The sequence below is a fragment of the Prinia subflava genome, chromosome 1 (assembly GCF_021018805.1).
Source record: "Prinia subflava isolate CZ2003 ecotype Zambia chromosome 1, Cam_Psub_1.2, whole genome shotgun sequence".
Taxonomy (NCBI): domain Eukaryota; kingdom Metazoa; phylum Chordata; class Aves; order Passeriformes; family Cisticolidae; genus Prinia; species Prinia subflava.
This window is the reverse complement of record NC_086247.1, coordinates 49645272-49666492: the sequence shown is the minus strand read 5'-3', so window position 1 is coordinate 49666492 and position 21221 is coordinate 49645272. Positions and strand designations below refer to the sequence as shown.

At 41.4% G+C, this 21221-nt stretch overlaps 1 protein-coding gene and 1 long non-coding RNA gene across 7 annotated transcripts in view; one reads left to right on the top strand and one right to left on the bottom strand.

Annotated features, from left to right (window-relative positions):
* DLGAP1 (DLG associated protein 1) overlaps positions 1-21221 on the top strand; it is a 400953-nt gene that overhangs the window by 336071 nt on the left and 43661 nt on the right. For 2 of the 4 annotated variants that reach the window (XM_063395993.1, XM_063396003.1), the window contains one exon: positions 3854-3994. The exons of the other annotated variants lie outside the window; for them this stretch is intronic. In XM_063395993.1, coding sequence (XP_063252063.1) covers positions 3854-3994 — 141 coding nt within the window. The remainder of the gene's footprint in view (positions 1-3853; positions 3995-21221) is intronic. 4 annotated transcript variants of the gene reach the window in all.
* LOC134549938 (uncharacterized) lies at positions 968-11616 on the bottom strand. Of its 3 annotated transcripts, XR_010080217.1 has the most exons (7): positions 11048-11616; positions 10796-10913; positions 9555-9687; positions 5211-5312; positions 3383-3585; positions 2811-3298; positions 968-1838 (listed from the first exon to the last, which is right to left on the bottom strand). It is a non-coding gene; the product is annotated as an uncharacterized LOC134549938 (long non-coding RNA). The 3 variants fall into 3 exon arrangements; XR_010080215.1 differs by lacking the exon at positions 9555-9687; XR_010080218.1 differs by lacking the exons at positions 3383-3585; positions 9555-9687 and having other exon boundaries at positions 2811-3095.

Below are 21221 nucleotides of genomic sequence, written 5' to 3'. Positions count from 1 at the left end.
TGTAGGAAGGAAGTGCAAAGTTGCCTCGATTTTGTACAAGAATGAGAGGTTCACTGAACTTCAGGAGCAACTTTAGGCCTGGTGTAGTGACAGGATCAGGTAACAAGCACAGTGAAACACTAACTGGTGATGCCAGTTCAGCTGGGGTCTGTGTATCCATCATCCCCGGGGCAGCTGCTGCGAGTCAGCAGCTGACCCAGAGCCCAGGACTGGTCTGCCTGTTCTGATGGAGGGGGATAACATATCTGTGTAGGACAGATCAACACAGAGGGGTTATGGAGGGGTAATTCCCATCCTCAAGGATGGGGGGAAGCACCTTCCAACATGGGCAAAAACGTCAAACTCCCCTAGACATCAGGAGTAGAGGCAGGATCTGTCCTGCTGACAGAACAGCAGACTCTACTCTGTGTAAAAAGCAAACCTGGAGAAATTTCTGTGCTTAGTCTTTTGGGGAGTGAGGCAAACTGGCTGGGCTCAGACAGACAAGATGAGGTCGTCTGATCAGCAGGCTGTGCTGTTGTGCTGTTGTATCATTGGAAGCTGTGCCTCAGCACTCCTCCTAGCTTCTACAAATTCCTTATGGCAATGTGCACAATTATCAACAAATAAAAAGATCTAAGACTTTTTAAAAGATCTCTCTTTTTGAACTCTTAGGCTCATATTCATCATGTCCTGCAATCAATGCAGTTTATGTCATTCGGGATCTTACATCTGACATGATGAGTCTTCCATTCTAATCACCACCTTTTGTCATGATAAAATCATTTAAATCAACATGCTGATCTGATTAAGTAATTCTAGTCTCAGCCTCTGCCTCTGATTTAAGGTGGCAATATGTAAAAATATTTAACCTTACAGTAATGAACCTTTGAGTAGCCAGTAGCACATTTGTAAGTGTCCAGGAGCCAGTGCTGGGGGCTTCACTATTACTGCCGAGGAAGTGAGAATTTTTCTTTTATTTGCTTGTTTTAATAGTCCAGGAGAACATGTTCTTAAATCATTCCAGACAACTAAACTTCATTTTCTGTTCTATAACCCAAATAAAAATGTCATTTTACTTGTTCCTTGTTAACTCTCCCAAATACATCTTGTGCCTCTGCCTTGGCCAAACGAACAGTCTGCACACTGTGGTTCTGTTGAACAACTAGAAATTGTTCACTCATTTTGTTGATCCAGTTCCAGCCAAGCAGTAACTGTGCAAAACAAAAATTCAGATTGTCTTGGTCAAAGTCAGAAGAATCAGGTTTTCTGTAATATTTAGTTGCCAGTGCCCAGAAAAATGGGTGTGAATACTTTCCAAAAGAAAAGCTTTAAATAGCATATGTGATTTTGAGGATTACCATGAGCAAGAGGATTATTATTTGAGAGACAAAGGGAATAAGAGATTACAGTACATTAAAAGAGAGTTGTTTTACATCAAAGGTGTAGAATGGTTACACACTTTGTATAATACAAGGCATTGGCCAGGGAGCCAGACAGTTGGGATTTAGATTGAGCTCTCAAGCTCTTTTAGCTTTTCTGATTTCAGCTCTATATAGCAGTGTCTGAAATATGCAAAGATGTTTGCATTCAGAAGTGAATTAAGCAACAATAATCAGCTTACAGATTTCTGTTCTGTGATATACTGAAGAAAAGAAAAAATCCAGACATTTAGGTCAAATATAAAAAGCCTCTGGGCTGTTTGGAGTGAGCATCCAGTTGAATGATCACAGGAAGAAATTTCTATTAAACAGCCCATCAAAATAGCCTCTTCTCTTTGGCAAAATGCGTAACTCAAACACTTAGTGTCTTTCATCTTGTCTTGAGATTTGTTTTCATCATCTGATCACAGCTGAAATCTGAAAAAAAAATTTGAGTGTGTAGTTAAAATTTATTGTGCAATATATATTTAAGACTAAAAGTTTAGATTTTCTCATAAATTTTAGATTAAGAAAATTTACAATCAGCATTATTATGGAAATAGATCAATATGGTCTAGCCCAAAGGGCAGGAGCTTAATTCTCTTGCATCTCGTTTTGCTTCCTCTGCCTGCAGATGTAGCTTGTAACTTACTTGTAGGTCAGATTTGAGCCTCAAAGCTGTGACAGCATTCCTGTAAATATGTTTGCAGCTGAATGACAGTTCTACATTGTCTGTCCCAAGATCTGAGCAGAGCAATTCATTAACTCTGAACTATCATCCAGCCATTTGACATATCCCTATGTGTATCCCAACCCTCTCGGGACTGGATTGGTAAGTTCCAGCATTCATCAAATAAAGCATCCAGACACATTGCAGTAACCCTACTGTTCATGTAATTAAATAAATGCAGGTAGCATGTAAATGAGTGTTTGGCAGCATGAGCCCTCGGCAGCAGCAGAGTTGGGCATTCCACTTTTCCCGACGCAGTGATGTTCCCCGCAGTGCCCCTGGGGCCGCCCCGGTGGAAGCAATGGCCTTTCTGCCCGAAGTGTAAAATGCCATCGGTTAAGGAAAGAGTGTTTATAGTTCATACATCATCTGACAGGGTTTCCTTCCTCCGGCAGGGTTTCCCTGGGCTGTGGCTGAGGCAGTAACAATAGCAGGCAAACACCAGAGGGAGTTATTGTTCTGCTGGAGAAAGGAGTGCCTCAGGACACGGTGTTTGTAAATAGTGCCAGGCTTCTACCCTACGAAAAATGTTCAGGTGACATGACTCCACAAAGTGTAAACGGTGAAACCATTAATTCTAGTGATTTTTTGAAAGAGTTGGTGTTCTTCACCAGTTTTCAGGGCTGATTCCAATGTGCTGCTTCTTTGTACCAAGCAGTTGCTGCATAAAACCCACTCACCCTCCAGTAACTTTTTTCCATCTCTTCACAATCCTGGAGCCCTGCAGTTCATGTCAAGAGCTAGATGAGCAGGCAATAAGCAGTAGTAATCTTTTCCACTTTTTTTATTGAAGGAGTCTTTTCTCCTGGTCCATCCACACAGGCTCATACTCGGTCAGAGTGCCTGTGTCTTGACTGGTAAAGTCCACATACTCTCAGAGTCCTGGTTCCTCAGAGTCCTGCATGTGGAAAATGACCAGGCTGCAACCATCTCCCCAGCTGATCTAGACGTCCATGGAAGCAAATCTGAATACACAGATAGGAAAGAAGCCAGTGGGTTATCTACATACCGGAAATAGGCTGCCCTTTCAGCAGCTATACCTGCATTTTATGCCTGCTGAAAGTCTAGCTGCCCTCTGCTCATGAAGTTTCTGCTGGCCACGACCAGGAAAAGTGCATCCCCTGGGCTCTCCATAGAGGGGCTCTTGCAACTGCTCAATTTGCAGTAACTGATTGAAAGAAAACACCCAGTCAGCCCCAAGGTGAATCTATGCCAGTATCATTTAGAAGAACATTTCAGTGAAAAAACTGACCCAATTCCATTGCACTTCACACAATGCTGGGGCAGGTGGAAAGTTTCTCCAATTCACTGCTGAACTTCCAAGACAAAGGACTAAAGTGGAGAGTCACTGTCTGCTTTTTCCATGCATGTAATGAATGCTTCTGCTCTGACTGCTTTTAGTTTCTGTTATTGAAACGGTGCTTAACTTTCCACAGCCATTACACTGAGTGTCACCTGTGGAATATGAAGCAAAGATCAGCTCACCTGTCTTTTCAGCAGAAGACTTCAAAGTTCTTTTCTATTCTCAAAAGGGTATTCTGTAAAAATCACCCTTTCATTGATGAATATCAAAGTAAATCCCAGCTGAGCCCCATGTTAAATTGTATACGTCTGGCTTTCACAATGCTGCCAAGCTGAAGGATTCTGCAACAAAACTATTTCTCCTAACAGTTTTATTGCAGGTGTGTAAGATCTAATGGAGATGAGCCTATTCTCTTCTTAGGTGTGTCAGCTTTACAGAGCTCACCAGCACAAAAAGAGGATCTTGGCATTGTTACACTGGCGAACATAGAAGACGCTTCATACATCCGGGTGGATGACTTGCATTGTCAAGATCTTTTAAAAGATCTGGGCGTTATTAGAGGTGGGTGTTTAATTGTTGATTAATTAAAACAGAACCATACATGAATTATCCAGGCAGTAAACCTTTTTATTATGATAGGTAAAAAAGAACTCTGAGAGAATTGGAGTCACACTCTTGCCTCAACTACACCAATCTGAATGCAGAGGAGGAGAACTGTATTTAGGTATTTGATAACGTAGATAGGTGGAATTCTCAGAAACTTTGATGCAGACCAGATGTTCAAGTCATTTTGGTTTTACAAATCTGTTTAAATATCAGTATCTCTGTGAAATGATGTATGATTCCTTGGTTGCAAAGTAATTCATTGCTCCTCATTTTGTAGGTAAAAATCAATATAAATCAGTATAAATTTGATACTTCCTACAGTATGAAGTAAAAGTTCTTATAAAACCAACTTCAGATTGGGAAAATAAAACTCCCTGGGCTGCTGTCATAGTCAGTGTAAAGAAAGAGGCTCTCTGTACACCAAATTTTAGTGGTAGCATGCTACCTTCAGAAGTGATATAGTCATACAGTATCCCTGGTTCTGTTTCAGTTTCTTTCTCCCTCCAACTCTACTAATACAGCTGTTTCCTGGATCCATGCTACGATTATGGACTTAAATTAAAAAAATAAATAAAAAAGAGAGAAAAGTGGTGGGGAGGGAGGGGCAGGGGCGGGAAACTGCTACCACTGAGGACAACTACCATCTAGACTTGTCCTTAATACATGCTCTGGAAGGAGCTGAAGTGATCGTCTATGAGCAGCCCATTCACTGGGGACATTTCCACTACAGATTTTTAAACACGCCCGTGTGTCATTTCTCTGTGACTTGCTCACAGCTCCTGAGTAGTGCAAGTGTTTCTTCTGCAATAGCACTGTAGCACTGAAGTGATGGGAAATAACATTTTCTGTACAGCAGCTTTTATGATGAATCCTGATGTTTGGCCTGGAAAACATTGGCTTGCTGGGGAATGGGTAGAAGCTGCACAGGAGCTTGTGGCTGTAGCAATTGTCCTCCACTAAGTACAGATACCCAAAACAAACTGCTTTATAGACTTGAATCAATATGTTGTCATCACCCAAAACATAAAACCATGGTGAATATCTCTTAAGACAAACGTGAAATGGCAAACATTGGAGCTGTCAATTTGTGTAAACCCAAGAGCACTATAAAAAATTAAAATCTGAAATGCCAAGCATGACTTACATTCAAAACTAATCACTGTGATATTACCTTTAAGCTCAAAAGGCTCTGCCAGACAGGTTGCAGGGACAGCAGAGGAGGCATTTGTAACATGAAGAGTCATTTCTCACTAGGATCTTTCAAGATCTGGGTCTGTGAAAAGAAATTTTCAGTGGTGAGAACAAGGAAAGAAAAGATCAGCTTGCCCTTGGAAAAATACAGCTTGTAAAGCTCATATGGCTCTCCTTTAATAACACATTTTTACATACCTGTGCTTTTGAATGCCTACTTTAAGAACACTCACCCTTTGTAGCACTTTCATGAGGACATATAATCTATGATCAAAACTTCTTTTAGTCATGTCAGTGTGTGTGTCCATATGTCAGACCTCAAACAGGGAAGAGAAGCACTGCATGGTAGTCCCAGTGGCAACACAGAGACTGATTTCCAAGAGTAAAACTCCAAATCACTCTTACAGCCATCTTTTGTGTTTCCTTCGTTTCTACCTGAAGGTGTTAAATCAAGGTATTGACACTTCATTTGATGTTTGTGGTCATCTGAAACAATCCTTCCACGTCATCTGAAATACGTCTGCATTTCTGCTATAGTGTATTTTCCCTATCTTAGCTATGTTCAAATGCATTTACCAAGGTAAATACAAAGAATTTACATATTTAAAAACTCATCACTCATTTGAATCCCCTAAACAGTTTATTCCGCTAATTTCAGTAAAGAATATTTCTTCAGGAAGTTTACTGGATGCCTTCAGAGCTTGATGGAACTTTATCAATGTTAGTCTGTCAAAGTCATCAAAGTGTTTAATCAATGCCTGCCTGAGCTGTTAGCATCCACTTATCCCTTTTACTACAATACTTTAGTTTCATTTATGCAGCTGAATTTGTGTCAGGAAAGTTTTATAGGCCTCAGCCAGGATTTGCATGTGGTTACAAACTCAAACCATGTTCAGATTAGTCAGGGGCAGCCCCAGAGCCAGTTCTGTTTTGCCTCTGCTGTGTCCAGTCTAATCACTGTTACTCACTGGAGCCTGGATCTGTGATGGGTCCTTTGGGAATCCAAACTACATCTAGCTTCTTTTGCTAAACTGGAGAAGCAAAGGTTTAAGTGGTCCATCCTGAATCCTGTCTTATCTCCACCTTTTGGGATCCTTTGGGAGTATATTTCTCACCCTAGTTCTGGTGTTGGCTACAGAAAAGACAAAATGTAAGCAGAACACACTTTTGTATATAAGTTTAAGGGACCTCTTTATAATCATGTGATGATGCTGTGATGGCAGTAACAATCTCCATTTCTGTCAGTCTGTTTTCCTTCATCCCTAAAATGGCACACAAAACACACCCACTCCAGAATGTAGTGTGATTCATATGAAAGTCTACCCTTGGCCAAGCCTTTACTTGACAGCTCTTGTGCTTTGCAGAGGATTATTTCAGGGGGCAGTCGAGGAGAGAACAATTGAAGACTGAAGCTGTTTGTATACACACAGATGTGTATTCCTGAGCTAACATTTCCCTGCCTGACCTCAGGAAGACTAGATGAAACACAGCACTAGTTGCTGAGTCAGTGAGGCTCTTTGAACTGATAACCATGGCATGTTCTGTGATGTGGTTTGCCTGGAAACATACTTGTTTCTTTTGAAAATACGAAATACCAAAATGACATCAGTTGTAGTGTGCATTGAAAAACCTAGGCTGAGATGGCAAGCTGTTTTAGGCCATAAATGATTGCAGATGTTTGGGTGAGGCTGCAAAACACAAGGCTTTTCAAACGTGTACATTTGGGGAAGGAAGCTAGGGACATATATAATCATGAACACATTTCTTATATACTGCAGCCTGTCAGCCAGTCCCATTTCAGATTGGCAATTATTAAAGATGTGCGAAAGTAAGTGGAAACTATGATAGCTGCACTGCATCTGGTTTAGTGAGTGTTTTCTATTTCTGACTCTATAGGCTTTCCTCCCTTTGTCTGATGCCAGTTACATACTAAACACATAGAACTGTCAACAGGCTGAAGAAGAGGCCTAGGAGGCACATTGCTGGTTTTTATTACCACCAGATTGCAAAAGCATATAGCCTGAGCTGGTTTTCAAGCAGGCTAAGTCCCAGCTCCATGTCCCAGGAGCCTGCTTTGCTAAGTAGGATCTGGATGGTACAAATTTAGAAAGCTCTCTAAGTATGTGATACCCTTTAAGCGAATGAGTCATTTGCCAGAGTCACAGGCATAGGAACAGGACAGAAAGAAGAGCTACTAGCTGAAGAACTACTGACATTAGATCTTCCTCCTGATCTTTGAATTTGGGCTGCTTGGCTCTGAGTTCCAGAAGGAAGGTCCAGTTGGTTCTTGCTGGCACAGCATCAAGAAGGTGAATGACAAGGGCTGATGGAGAACATGGACACCTGCTTCCCAGCCACAAGAAAAAACAAGTCATTGTGTGCCTTCACCTTCAAAAAGCCAATGGCAGGCAAAATCTGTCATGACAAAATTATTTTTTGCGTCACCTCTTTGTGCCAAATTGCAGCTTTTTAATACCTTGCCATGTGATAATTCTAACAAATCCTTCAGCTGACTTGTTCAGCCTAACCCTCTATGCAGCTGTGGGCAGAGAGTGAGGAGGGTCTTGCTGTGATGTGCTTGCAGTTGTCCTGCAGCATTATCCCTAGTTATGTGTTAAGTTCTTGTAGACCCAGCTACTGACACCTCTGCACTACTGTGTTTATTACTGATGACAAATTAAAAATAAAGCTTTGACTATTAACACAGCAGAAAATCTCATTGTTCAGTTCTCTTAAAAATTAAACTGTCAACTACTTCTTCAAAGTTGTCCTTTTTAGGAAACTGCAACTTTTGCAAAGTGCAGTTGGAAGATGGATAACGTAATTTCTTTCCTGATCGGTGTTGTTCTTTTCTATTTGACAGACATTTTATTTTAAAATGTAGGTTTGATATAAGTGTGCCAAAAGTGCTGAAATTGAATTGCAGAAGGCTAGGGAAGAAAATCTGTTGTTTTTATGAAATGTGCAAAACTATTTAGATGGGGTTTTTTTACTCTATGGATTCAACTAGCAATGATGCAAATAAATCAAAGTATTTTTTTAATTAAAAATCTACAAAAGAATTGCAAAAGATATCACATCAGACTAGTAGGTAATTGCACATAATTGATACTCAAGAGTGAAAAAAATGGGTTTCAGGTACACAGATTCAAAAAACCCTCTATAAATATTGATTTTGTGTGCTAGAAGGCAAAATTTAGCCAGTGATTTAAAAATTCATTGCTGATATTCTGTCATTTGTTCCTTTCTCAATACACCCAACTTCATAAATGTGTTTCAGTTTAAAATGTCTTCTCAATGTCTGAAAGGTTCAGTAAAACTTAGCAGCTGAGAGGAGAAAAAGGCAGAAAGTCCTTGCAGGTTCTGTCCACATGAACAGCAGCAGACAGCATCCTAGATTGAAACTGGTGCTCCAAGAGGCACTAGGAACTAAGGGTTTCATCAAGAGCAAATTATTATGGGAATAACTGAAAAATGGTGGGACGACTCACATGACTGGATGATTATGATGGGTGGAAACAGGCTGTTTAAAATAGGCAGGGCAAAACTGGAGGAGTCTCACTCTTTGTCAAGGGGAACTTCTAGTACATAGAAGTCAACCATGGCAACTGTGGAAGCCCTACAGAATGCCTTGGGTTTAAGATCAGAGAAGTCATCTTCGAGGGGGATATTTCAGTAGGGCTGACCTCCAAACCAAGACAATAAGACCAACAAAGCCATATTCGGGTCACTTCAGCAAGCTTTGGGAGGTTACCAGAACCTGACTTCAGCTGTCCACACATTTGTTGGAAGAGCAGTACAGCAGTTCACGTTATCCACCAAGTTCCTGGAGTGGCTAGGAGGACTACTTCCTCATCCAAATATTAGAGATGTGCCAAGCAGGAATGAAGAAGTGCTGGACTCACAAACCAAGAAAATCTGCTTTGAAATATCTTGGTCAGTGATAGCCTTGGCTGTAGCGATCACAGTACTGTGGAGTTCGGGATTCAGCTGAGCATGCTGAAGGTTAGTACTAAACCAAAGGTTTTAGACTTTAGAAGAGCAAACTTCAGCTCCCTCAAAGCTCAGGTGGCAGGTGAGGCAGGAAAGGAAAGGGAGAGCATAGTATCCTCTGGAACCTTCCATGGAGTAAAAACATGCCAACAGGCTGGAAAGCATCCAGAGAAAGGAAACAAGGACCATTAAAGGACTTGAAAGGCTGCCATATGAGGAAAGAAATGGGTTTGTTTGGCCTTGAGAACAGAAGACCTAATCTTGCAGGAGGCCCTCTCTGAGAGAAGCTGCCACTGCCATGCAAGTAACATTAGCATAAAGCAACAAGTACCTGATAGCAAGGTGGAAGCATTATTGAGACAACAGAAGTGTTTGATTACATTAACTTTACGGCACCATCCAAGCTCCTGAGTCAGTATTTCTAGTGTCTTGCAAGGCTGTACTCTCAGTAGTGATGGTGAGCACTAAAAGGAAGGGGAGACAACAGTGCGAAAACAGTTGTGTCGCATAGAAGGTAAAATCAATTTTTGGTTACATCATGCAAAAGCATACAATTGTGCTTCATAGAACGTAGCATGTTTCTGTGCTTCAAGTGACGAGACTTTCACATTCTGGCTGGTTCTGGAGTAAGACATAAGCCTGGGTCATGTCCAAGCAGAATTTACCTGCAGTGATGGCAATAGCATGATACACCAGCAAGGACTAAAGACATGCTGGTGCTGGAGGAAATTCTCTGTACTCTGGTTGTTTTGGTCTGAGGGCTGAGGAGCACAGCTGCCTTCATGTTCCCCTTTCTTGGGCAACAGCACATACCAGTCAAGCAGGCTGATCTCCACATCACTCAAAACTAAACATTGTTGGCAATTACTTAGAAACAGCGCATTCTTTAGTAAATGCCATCTTGATGACATTATTTGAGGTAGTGGTGTAGAAGCTATACTAGGTCTGGAATCTGTATGCCTATTTAAATCTCCCAGTCACAAGAGGTAATAGCACATACATATTTGGAGGAGAGCTTGCTTGGCCAAGGTGCTATGCAGACGTGGTAGTTCCCCTGTCCAACCAATGGGTTTGCTTAATCCCCCAGTATGCCAGAAGGGGGTTTATGAGGCTTTGCAAGATGTAATCCAGAGGACCTCATGGGTTTTTTCTCCTTTTTGTTCTGCCTTGGATAAGAAGATAATTTCTGATTGAGGTGTCTGTAGCATATGTTTTCTGCAGAGCTGGTGATAATAGGAACGTCTCAGTGAGGTCCCTGTATGAGTTACGTCATTTGTTTTTTGACTCGGCAATCAGAGAGGAGCTAGCAAGGAGGCCTGCTGTCAGTGCTGGAGAAAGGATGTAGGTCCTGGCAGCAAGCCCAGGCCTGCTCAGCAGATCAAAGGCTCTTCCCTTGGCTCCCATAGCAGCCGGAAAAGCAGCTGCCCAGTACCCTTTCAGCATCCTTCGTTCCTTTCTCCTCTGCCAGCAAATAACTTCTTTTTGCTCCCCACCTCAGCAATAGTCCCTTTTTTCCCCCCTGGATATTCTGCCAAGCAAGGTCCTTTTATGGAAAGTGCTAGTGTTTACTACCTGCAGATCCCAGGGCCAGCCAGTGGAAACGCATTGGGAATACTCCGGTTCTTAAAAGCTCCTCCCTTCTCCCAGACACGCTCCCAGCTGCGACTTTAACCTGGAAGATGAGGCAAAGCTGAAAGAAAAAAGGGATGGTTATAAACCCCATGCCATTTTCCAAGCCGGCCTGATGGAAGATTTGAATTTGGAAAAGTACTTTTTGTGCCAAAAATAGCATAACAGCCACGCTTTGAAACTTTTCCTGCTCACCTCCCAGAAAAATAAATTATGTGGCTTTTTTGTGGGCTTCTTCGTGGTGGTTTTTCCTTTTTAAATACACGAGTGCCTTCCTCCAAAGCTGTTGCTTGTCAGTGCTGCTCCTTGCTGTCCCTGTTAACAGGTTCCTGACGGGAAGTTTGTGCGCCATGAAAGGAGAGTCAAGCAGACGCGTCAGAGAACTGCAGACTCTGCAAAAAGAACACTGCGTCTGCTATTACACTGCTGTTTCTGCTTCGGCTACACTATGGGCTGGTTGATGGGAGCCTTTAAAAACAGCAGCCCTGAGCTTCAAAGGCTCCTGCAGCCCTTACATACCAAATTACTGCTAAATAGGGGATGAAAGCCTGACCCTTGCGTGCCCCTCCGGCAGTGTCTGCATCACCAGCACCTTTCCTCCTCCCCGGTTCTGTGAGCTGGTCAGCCCAGCAGTGGTAGGTGGATAAGCTATCCCGCACGAGTCTGCTAAAGGTCTTGAAAATATTTTTGTAGTTGCTTTTGTAAGCACTGCGAGGCACTCCAGCCTGCGGTCAGAGCCGCGCTGTGGATGCAAGGTTTTCCTTGCTCAGTGAGCAGTCCCCGAGCTTGGGTTTGCTGACTAATTATCTGCCGTCATCAAGATTAGTGTGGGAGCAATGTTTTAAAAGGGCTTTGTTCCCAATGTGAGTTTCTAATGGCTAGTAAAACTTGTGAGCGTTTGGGAGCTCCTCTGGGGAGCTCTTCTCCCTGTGTTCACACACTGCTAATAACACCTTTATATGGGTTTGCCTACTACAAATTGCCAGTAATTAAAAATATTCTATATAGAAGCATGAGAAACAGTTCATGAATGTGACTGCAGGCTGGCCCAGTGCCTAGCCCAGATGCTTGGTATGGAAGTTTTTCTTTGCCTCAGTTTCTCCTTCAGTAAAATCAAGAGAACCTGAGACTTAGTAATGCTTGTCAAATGTGTATGGGTGGGTGGTGGAAACCACTGGAAATGACAGGTGCAGAAGCATAACAGGTTATTTTCCATAGCTTTCCTTATTATACCTGATGGTTTTATAATGGAATCTTATTTTCTAACTCATCTTTTGTATAAATATGCCATATTAGACAGCAGTGGCACTGTAGGGGGAGTTGGAATAAGTGGAGAGAGTGAACTGCAGGATCATTATCACCAGAAATATCATTGTTTATTATCATACCTCTAACAAGGCACAATTATTCCTGTAATTTTTTTTTTCTCATTGTTGTCCTTAATTGTTCTTCTCCATGTGTCTCCTACCACCGTTTGTTTATTATGTGTATTGCAAAACTCCTCATGTGTCCAGTGAGGCACCAGTAAACAGAGAAGCAGTGGAGCCCCTTGAGTATGTATAGACTTTCCTTTCTATCTCCATTTTCTATCTTTGCCTTTATTGGCATCTTCTCACTTGTCTCTTTTTCCCTCCCTGTGAGTCAGGTTTCATCTTTACTACGACTGAAACAAATAATTTTGATGAAACAAATATAAAGAAGGAGGGCAAAACACTCTCCTGTGTTTTGTTTAGTAGTAAAATACACAGCATTATAAAATATCAAAATCCCAATGACTCTGTAGGAAAATTAAGGTAACGAGTAAAACATGGATACCCAGAGTAAACATGTGGATGCACCAGGCAGGATTCAGTTCAAGACCACAATGTGTCTTTATCCCAGGAGAGATATGAGAAAGTCATAGACCCTGGACTTAACAGTTTTTAGAATTCTGGAAAATTAATCATTACAGTAAGTTTTTAAAAGATTTCAAGGAGTGGGTGAAGAAAGTAATTTTTCTTCAGAGGACAGCTCAGTGCTTTCTTGATCTTTTTACTGTCCCGGTAAATCATTTATCAGGGCGAACTTTCAGAAAACTCCCACACCAAATATACTAGACAGAGTCTCCCCAAAGTGATATTACTTCTCTTTTATGCTTTCCAGACCTAAAAAAAAAGAGGCTGTAATACCAGGGTGGCACAGGCCTCTGCTTGATAGTGTGAGGGCTTGAAAGCTTCCCTTTTCTGAAATATTAAGTGAATTGTTCATGACTATGAGGATGTTCATTTCTCATTTAACCTTATTTTTATGTGTTTTGTTTCTGTGATACCTGACACAAAATTCAAATACCACAGTGTGAGATCTTTTCTCTTTTGAATTATTAAAATGGAATATAAGCTTTATTTTTTTTCCCCTCATTAATTGTTCTGGTTAATTTACTAGCTTAGAGCAGAGGTGTGGTTTGGAAGGCTCAGATTTTAAAACATTAAGAGAAAGGGGGGAAAAAAGGCGAAAAGAATTCATTTCTCCCTGCACATCAGAGCCTCCCAGAAAATCTGGGATCTTATACATGACTTCTGGAAGGATATATTTTAACTTGTGTTCATCAGTTATGAGGTTTTCTCTGGTCTAAAATACCCCAAAGTATTCACTGTCATTTGTATGCAGCATCAACCCCAAATCTGCGGTAACAATAATGAGGTATTAAAGAAGAATTTCTCTCCATTTATATTTTGAGTTTCAAACAGTTCAGTTGCAATTATTACAGGAATATTAATTTAGTTCAAGGACCAGAGCTTTGAGAGCTTTCTAATAAAGTGTTAAGTTTGGCAATACAAATGGGACTATGAGGAATAATGGATAATTTCTATTATTGCCTTCTCCACAGCTGTGACCATTTTCCCATCACAGATGTGAGCAGATTGTGAAAGGGAATAGTGTAAGAGGCACTTTGTAAGAAATAACTTTGTTATTAGAATTTAATTTTCAGCGAGGAAAACAAAAGCAGGTGTTGAAAAAGTTTTGTGTAAATGAAAAGTGTATGCACAGACAAAGTAGCTATATATGCAAGAGAAAGGTACCTTTTTTGTTGTTATTTGCACATAGCATGAACTGATAGATTTTAATAAAGCTCCTTCATCCTAATTATGTAATTGGCCACACTTCCTATGGGCTGTGAGGAACCTGGAGAAACTGAAAAGAGGTGAAACAATAGGGAAGGTGGAGATTATGGAGAAAGAATGGGCTGAAGTGAGAAAGAAATAATCCAGGCTTCATCTGCTATGGTTCTCATGTCCTCACCCTTGCCAACCTTGAAACTTGGAGGTTTTAATTGTGGACTCAAAATAAGAAACCTGTGGTTTTCTCATTAATATTTTCAAGAAAATTTGATTCTCCTCATCCCAGACAGTATTTACCTGGCACACAGACCTGCTCCTAGTGCCCTTACTCACCTCTGCCCTAAGGCTGTGTCTCCTCTACCTCGTGTGTCTCAGGAAGACAGTGTTAGCTGTTTCCCAGCATTAAAGCAAACATGGCTGCAAAATCCCTTCCCCACAGCAGCTATTTCAAACAAGCTGCTGTGAAAGAATTTCTGCTAAAAACAGAAGAGGAAAAAAAGGAGCTGGTGTCTCAAAATACTTTCTTCATTGCAGCAGTCAGCTGAGGAGGAGGTCAGGAGAGAACAACGCAATGCTGTTCTCAGGGAATGTGGGGTAAGGGGAAGAGGGTAGGAGACTCTAAAATATGTTCATAAAGGAGAGAAGGAAACCTCCAGACACCCAAAGAGGAGAAGGTAATGTGCCTTCAAAGTACATTTAACGTGGGATTGCTGACATGTCATCACAAGCACCAGCACAGAGCTATTACATGGGTCACTGCAGGGACAGGGTTACTGTGCCCTTCTGTAATCCTGTTGGCTTTATTTTATATTTAACTTTGCTGTTGAATTCCACCTTGTATAATTTTTGGTTTAGGAATAAGTGATACAGCATTCCATTTTTCTAATTCTCCCCTGGCAATAGGACTTGTAACCCCTACTCCCCCCATATAATTTTTTGTCTGAAAAGTAATGTAAGGTCTTTTTGAATAGTATCCTTCACTCTTTACAGGTATTTTTCACGGGAAGTTCAAAGAGAACTTTTCATTTCTCAGATACTCATTTGCTTTTGCAGGTGCTTTACAAGAGTTTCCATTAACAAATAAACAGTAAGAGTCAGGTGTGATGAACATTGCTCAGCCACGAATCATCAACACTGAATATGCTAAGATACAGTTGAAGTGAGTTGCTTAAAAAGTGCTAAAATCTGACCTAGTTCCATAAGAGGTGTTACAGAATGATGCTGCACATAACAAAAAAATACCAAAAATCTTTTTTCTAAGCTTTGTCAATAATAAAAGAGGTGACTATGTTCATTATTGGTTACAGTTTTAACCCAAGCTTCTTCTTCATGTAGTTTCACTGACACACTCACAGCCTTCTGTGATCCGAAATGCAGAATCATCATCCTTCTCCTTTTCCACGAAAAAAAAAAAGTGGTTTTAGAAGCAAGTAAAAAGAAATAAAAGACAACAGCACCTCAAACATGTTACTGATGTCAGAAAACTTGTGGCAGAAAAACCAAATATAACACCTTCAAACTTCCAGTTCTCATAGCTGGGTTTTGGTATGGATGTGGCAGGAGGGTGTTGAGACAAGATCAGGGTCCAAACTGCGTGTGCTCCAAGCATTTGCATGGCAACTGGTGAGCCCTGGCTTGCCTGGGACCCTAGGAAGTAAGACTTTCTAGGGATGTTTCTATTGAAGGAAGAAGCAGCATCAACAGGTCAACAGCTGCCTTTGTTGAGGACACCTGACCAGCAGCAGTCGCTAAGTCCATCCATAGTTCCCCATTGGTGACAGCATGAATAGTATCCCAAAAACACCTGTGCCTGAGCTCTGCCTCCCCTGTCTGGGTCACTTGTGCACGAGGTCACAACACTGAGCTGTGCAGGTGGTTCTTAGGACACACACCCTGAGCAAGACTCACTGCACAGAAATGAGCCCAGTATCTTCATGTTTTTGACAGTGGTGACCTTGCAGCAATTCAGAGTTTTTATACTTCCTCAGAAATCCTCTAATTTTGAAAGTAGTAGAAGTAATGGATATTTCTTTCTGCTTGTTGATAAATACATTGAAGCCATTATATTTGAAGAAGTCCTTGACATCTTCTGGAACAGAAGACATCTTGCTATTTTTCTTCTTTTATTTTTAATGTATCAGACTCACAAAAGCAAGGATCTATTTACAAACCTATCTGAACAAATGGCTCCAAAGACAAAAGGCAATTGCTTAATGAGTGCCACTGTGGTAGCAACAAAAATTTAATTATTAATGGTAAGACTTCATCTCCACCATTTTTGCAGACTATTATGCCTTGTGGGATAGGGAATGTGCTTCATTAGGGGCTTCTCTTAAAAAACAAATGCAAACCATATGCATGTTCAGCTCAAGGTCTTTACCTCAGAAATAATTATGTCCATAGCTACACACTGCTTGTTAGCTAAATGTCATTCAAGGTCTTCCTTGTAATATTAGAAGCATGAGTAATACCAAATTAACCAAGTTCCTGAAAAGTATTTTGAGGGCTATTCTTTAAAGCAAATTAGATTGTGGGACATAGCTCAAGGCAGAGAGAGGGCACTGGAAACCTTAGGAACGAAGCAGTCCTCTTGACATTTACTGCAGGGTTGTCTGTGTGTTGTTAGGCACAGAGCTTTTGCATGTGAATAAGAGTCACATGTACATGGAGAGAGTGTAAAAAAATGAAATTTGGGGGAAATTAGTTCCAATGGTGCCTACACATTTGGGATCTCGGAGGCCGAAGGTAGCAAGTGCACAGGCTGAGGTCCAAAGTTCCAGTGAGACACAGAGAGGGATACAATATTCAGAAATACAGACCCTTATTTGGCAGGAAATAAAATACAGAAGCATGTGTGTGTAAGCATATGTATTGTGTTAAGCATATGTATTGTGTATTGTCCTTAAATATAGTTGCTGGTAAAAGGGGATTCTGCTATAAAGAAAGAACCATATGTCTACTCAGTTCTTTGGTAGTTTATCTACTCTTTGTTTCATCAAATAGGAGAGATGGTCACCCTGACAAGAGGTTCCCTCAGACCTGGGGACATTAACCAATTGCAGTTTAAAGAAACTTAGAGTGGCATGAATGAGTAAGGACAGAAGGAAAAGAGTATGAAGGACTAACATGTGTGAGAAAGAGGGAGAACTGCTCTTGCTTGTAGGAGTTAAGCAGGGAAATGATACTTGTCTTTAGGTATTTTGGTGAGTGAAGGCCAGTGTTGGGTCTGGACCTGCTAGTTGAACCCTTGCAGTGAAAGGATCTGACCTTCTGATGGCAGCCACACGGCCCTGACTCTGTGAAGGGGCACAAAGCTGGCAGCTCTGCCTTGCAGTGTCACACGGTCCCATATGAGATCACCTTGTGTCCAGGGCAACATTGAGTGGTGCTCAGAGGGACCGGTGTGTTATACATCACAGGCTGCTTAGTGTCCTGCCACAGTGCACCCCCCCCCCCCCCAGTCCCAGAGAAGCTCCTGCTCATGGCTGCTCAGTGGGGCTATGGATGTGCTGGAAAAGTCACTGTGTGCTCTTACCACACGATATACGTGTACACAGTCACATATCTGGATCTATTTCTTTTCAATTTATACCTGTGTGGTTCTGTTGACCTTGGTGGATTTATCCAGGTGTATGTCAGGCCAGAATCAAAGCCTCTGCTCTGTCAGTGAAAAGGGAGTCAAAGCTGGGCTGGTGTGCTAAACACAACACATGATTACTAGGAGAAATGACTTGGCAGGAGTTGAAGCACCAGACATACAGAAAATGTTTGCTTTGAAATTCCAGAGACTTGACTGTCCCTTTGGTTTTTTGGAATGCTTTGATTTAGTCATGTGGGGTGGGAGCTGGCTGTAACCTTGCAAGGGCACTGGGAACAGTACCTCTTGTGCAGCTACAGGAGATGTGAAGGGAATTAACTGTCAGCAAGCTTCAGGGAGACAGCAGATGTATACGTGGTTAAGAGAAGTTTGGCTGGCTTGTAAAATTTATTTCCACCACAAGATCAAAAGTGTATAAAATATGTAATCCTCGGGTGTGTAATGTATAACAGGACACAGCAGTGTAAGTGAGGGAAGAGTGAATTCATTGCATGCGAATGGCTGAACAGTTTCACTCTTAATTACTTGAGAGCAGGAAAAAAGAAGGCTCCTGCAGTTTCCGCGATTACAAATTACACATGCCCACAAGGAACTGAGGATTTGGAGCATTTTAATAATCCATTTTATGATTAATTTTCAGAAGTAAGCATTCCAAGCGAACTCTGCTTGCTTTTGGGTGCAATTTACAGGACAACCCTTGCATCAGCAGAATGAAGCATTGACGCAAACCTCCTTGCTGTACTTGAGTGCTCTCCTGATTTACTCACGCGCTCATCAGTTAAAGGTGGCTTGCGCACATTTTCTGCTTCTGCTTATGTCACCAGCTCAAGCGTGAGTGTAGATGGTGCTCCCCCAAAAAATTTTCAGTGTCATAGAAGCAGCAGTGGGACTGGATGCTGTTCTCATGTTGCCAGGGGCTCCTGCTAGACTCTCTCCTCATTACACATCCAGGACCAAAGCCTACATTCCTGGACATTGTTAATGAGGTTTGCACGAGAGGAGAGAAAAAAAACCACCTGGCTGAAATTTCCTCACAATAGCTTCAGTAACTCAGCCCTCCTCTGTAGCTTTTGTATATTGTTAATAAGTGATTCCCATTTATTTTACATTGTTACACTGGCATTTTTTCCTAGGACAATAATAAAAGCAGGATGAGGGGGGAAGAAATACTGATTACACACTTTAAAAGTGGATGTAACAAAAAGAAGGAAAAAATTATTACTGGTGTAGAAATGTGCTTCTGTTCCACCTTCTTAATAACCCAACTATGGAGAAATATTCTGATTAGATTTTTAAAAATATGTGTTCCCACTGAGAAATCACCTGAATCTTTCTGATTTGCCTTGGTCTCTGAGAATAGTCACATGCATAAACCTCACAGATGATCTCTGATGATCAAATTGGAGGGCACAAGAAACATGTTGACCAGGGAACAAGCCGAGCACAAGCCATACTACCCATGAAGGTTAGATCTTGTCTGTATGGGACCTCTCATCTGAGATCACTCATCTGATGTAATCTAGGAGACTTTTACTGAAATAAATTTTGCTGCAAAAAAAAAATAGGTAGGCTATGATGTTTGCTAACTTCTTGACTCTAGGCTTGCTAGTGAGGCATCTGCCCATGCTTTTGAATCTTCTTTGACTGAGGTTTGGAGTTTTTTACCAGGCATCCTAGGAAGATGGTTGATGCCCCATCTCTGTCAGCATTTAAGAAGCATTTGGGCAATGCCCTCAATTATTTGCTTTAACTTTTTCTCAACCCTGAACTGGTGAGGCAGTTGGACTACATGATTGTTGTAGGACCTTTCCAACCAAAATACTCCTATTCTATTCTATTCTATTCTATTCTATTCTATTCTATTCTATTCTATTCTATTCTATTCTATTCTATTCTATTCTATTCTATTCTATTCTATTCTATTCTATTCCATTCCATTCCATTCCATTCCATTCCATTCCATTCCATTCCATTCCATTCTTTGGTATTCTGTTTACTTAACATTGCACTGTGCTATAAGGTCATGTTGAACCCTTGGGTGAATCAAACCTACTTTTAGAGCACAGCTCTTGTGAAGAGCAGCTGAAGGAGGTGAGGTTGCTTAGCCTGGGGAAAAGGAGGCTCAGGGGAGACCTTATTGCTCTCTACAAGTGCCTGAGAGGAGGTTATAATGAGGCTCATCTCCCAGGTAATAAGGGGAAGGGCAAGAGGAGGTGGCCCCAAGTTGTGCCAGGGGACGTTTATATTAGACATTAGGAAAAAATTCTCCACTTAAAGAGTAGTCAGGCATTGGAATAAGCTGCCCAAGTAGGTGGTGGAATCACCATCCCTGGAAGCATTCAGAAGACATGTGGCATTTGGGTATATGATCTAGCGATGGACTTGGTAGTGCTGGGTTAATGGTTGGAAGTGATGATCTCAGAGGTCTTTTCTAACCTTAACAATTCCATGAATCTATGAAAAGGTTTTAAACTGTGTTAAAAGGTGGGATAGAAGTTACGAGAAGCTGATTGCTTTTACACATGTGGATTTTAAGGAATAAAACAGAATTTTATTTTAATTCAGTATTGACAGTTTCTTTATGGTGAGTTCAGTTGCCCTAGCTGTGTCGTGGAGAACACCACAAGCCCTCTGACGATGAGTGCTGCAAACAGCAGAGTCAGACATGTCCACAGCAGACAGGGAAATTGCATTTCATACATAATTCACAATGTGCTACAGTGATTCCATAAGGTCAATATCTGAACTCAGAGGAAATCAGAGAGAAAAGAAACAAGCATTTGTTTTCCTGATCTTAGAAAGAGCTGTCTACAAACTGCTGATTTCCACTGCACAGCACTACACAAACAGCAAAGAGGAGCTCTTCTGTGTATAGACAAGCAGTGCATCTGAGACAGATAAACTCTGAGGGTAGAATAGTATCTTTTTGTCTCCAGATTTTCATCTCAGAGCTCCACAAAAATTGAGAAAAGAGACTAAATATAAACAGGGGCAACTTTGTGCAGCAACATGCTGAAGTTGTTTAGCACTGAGATTCCTCTTGCCTAATTGGCCATCCAAAATTAGTCATCTGGGCCTGACCTTCAGTAAAGAGAGGGAGGCAGACATTGCCAAAGGGTAGTTCATCTCCTTCAAGCATAGCTCTTATAAGGAGAGTGGGATAAGTTACTTGACAGAGTGCTTGTGGTTTCCAGGTATTTATAGCCATTTATACAGGTCCTCCCAGATTTTTCCTCTTTTTGTTTTCTGGATATATTTGCTAAGTGGAGTGTGAGTATGCTTCGTATTTGTTTCGGATTTCCTTTTGCAGCAAGGAACTGAAATTATCCAGACTGAAACTACTCAGCACACAGAAGCCAAGTCATAACTTGGATTTTCAGACAGACAGTACTGCAACAGGACAGAAACAGCATGTTGGAAAACTTCAGGCATTTTGTGCATACTCAGTGCAGTGAGTAGGCACTTAGACATGGACTTTGTCCTTCTGGACAAAGAGGGTGATATTTGCTGTGTTGTAGCAGATGCACAAGAGGCCAATGATCAAACAATGCATTCAACTCCAAAGCAAAACTATGGTGTCCTGAGAGTCTGTAGGAAAGGAGGAATTCAGCTGTAATCACACCTGTGTGGGGAGGGCAATGAGGCTCAGAAAGAGCATCTGCAAGGCTGCAGT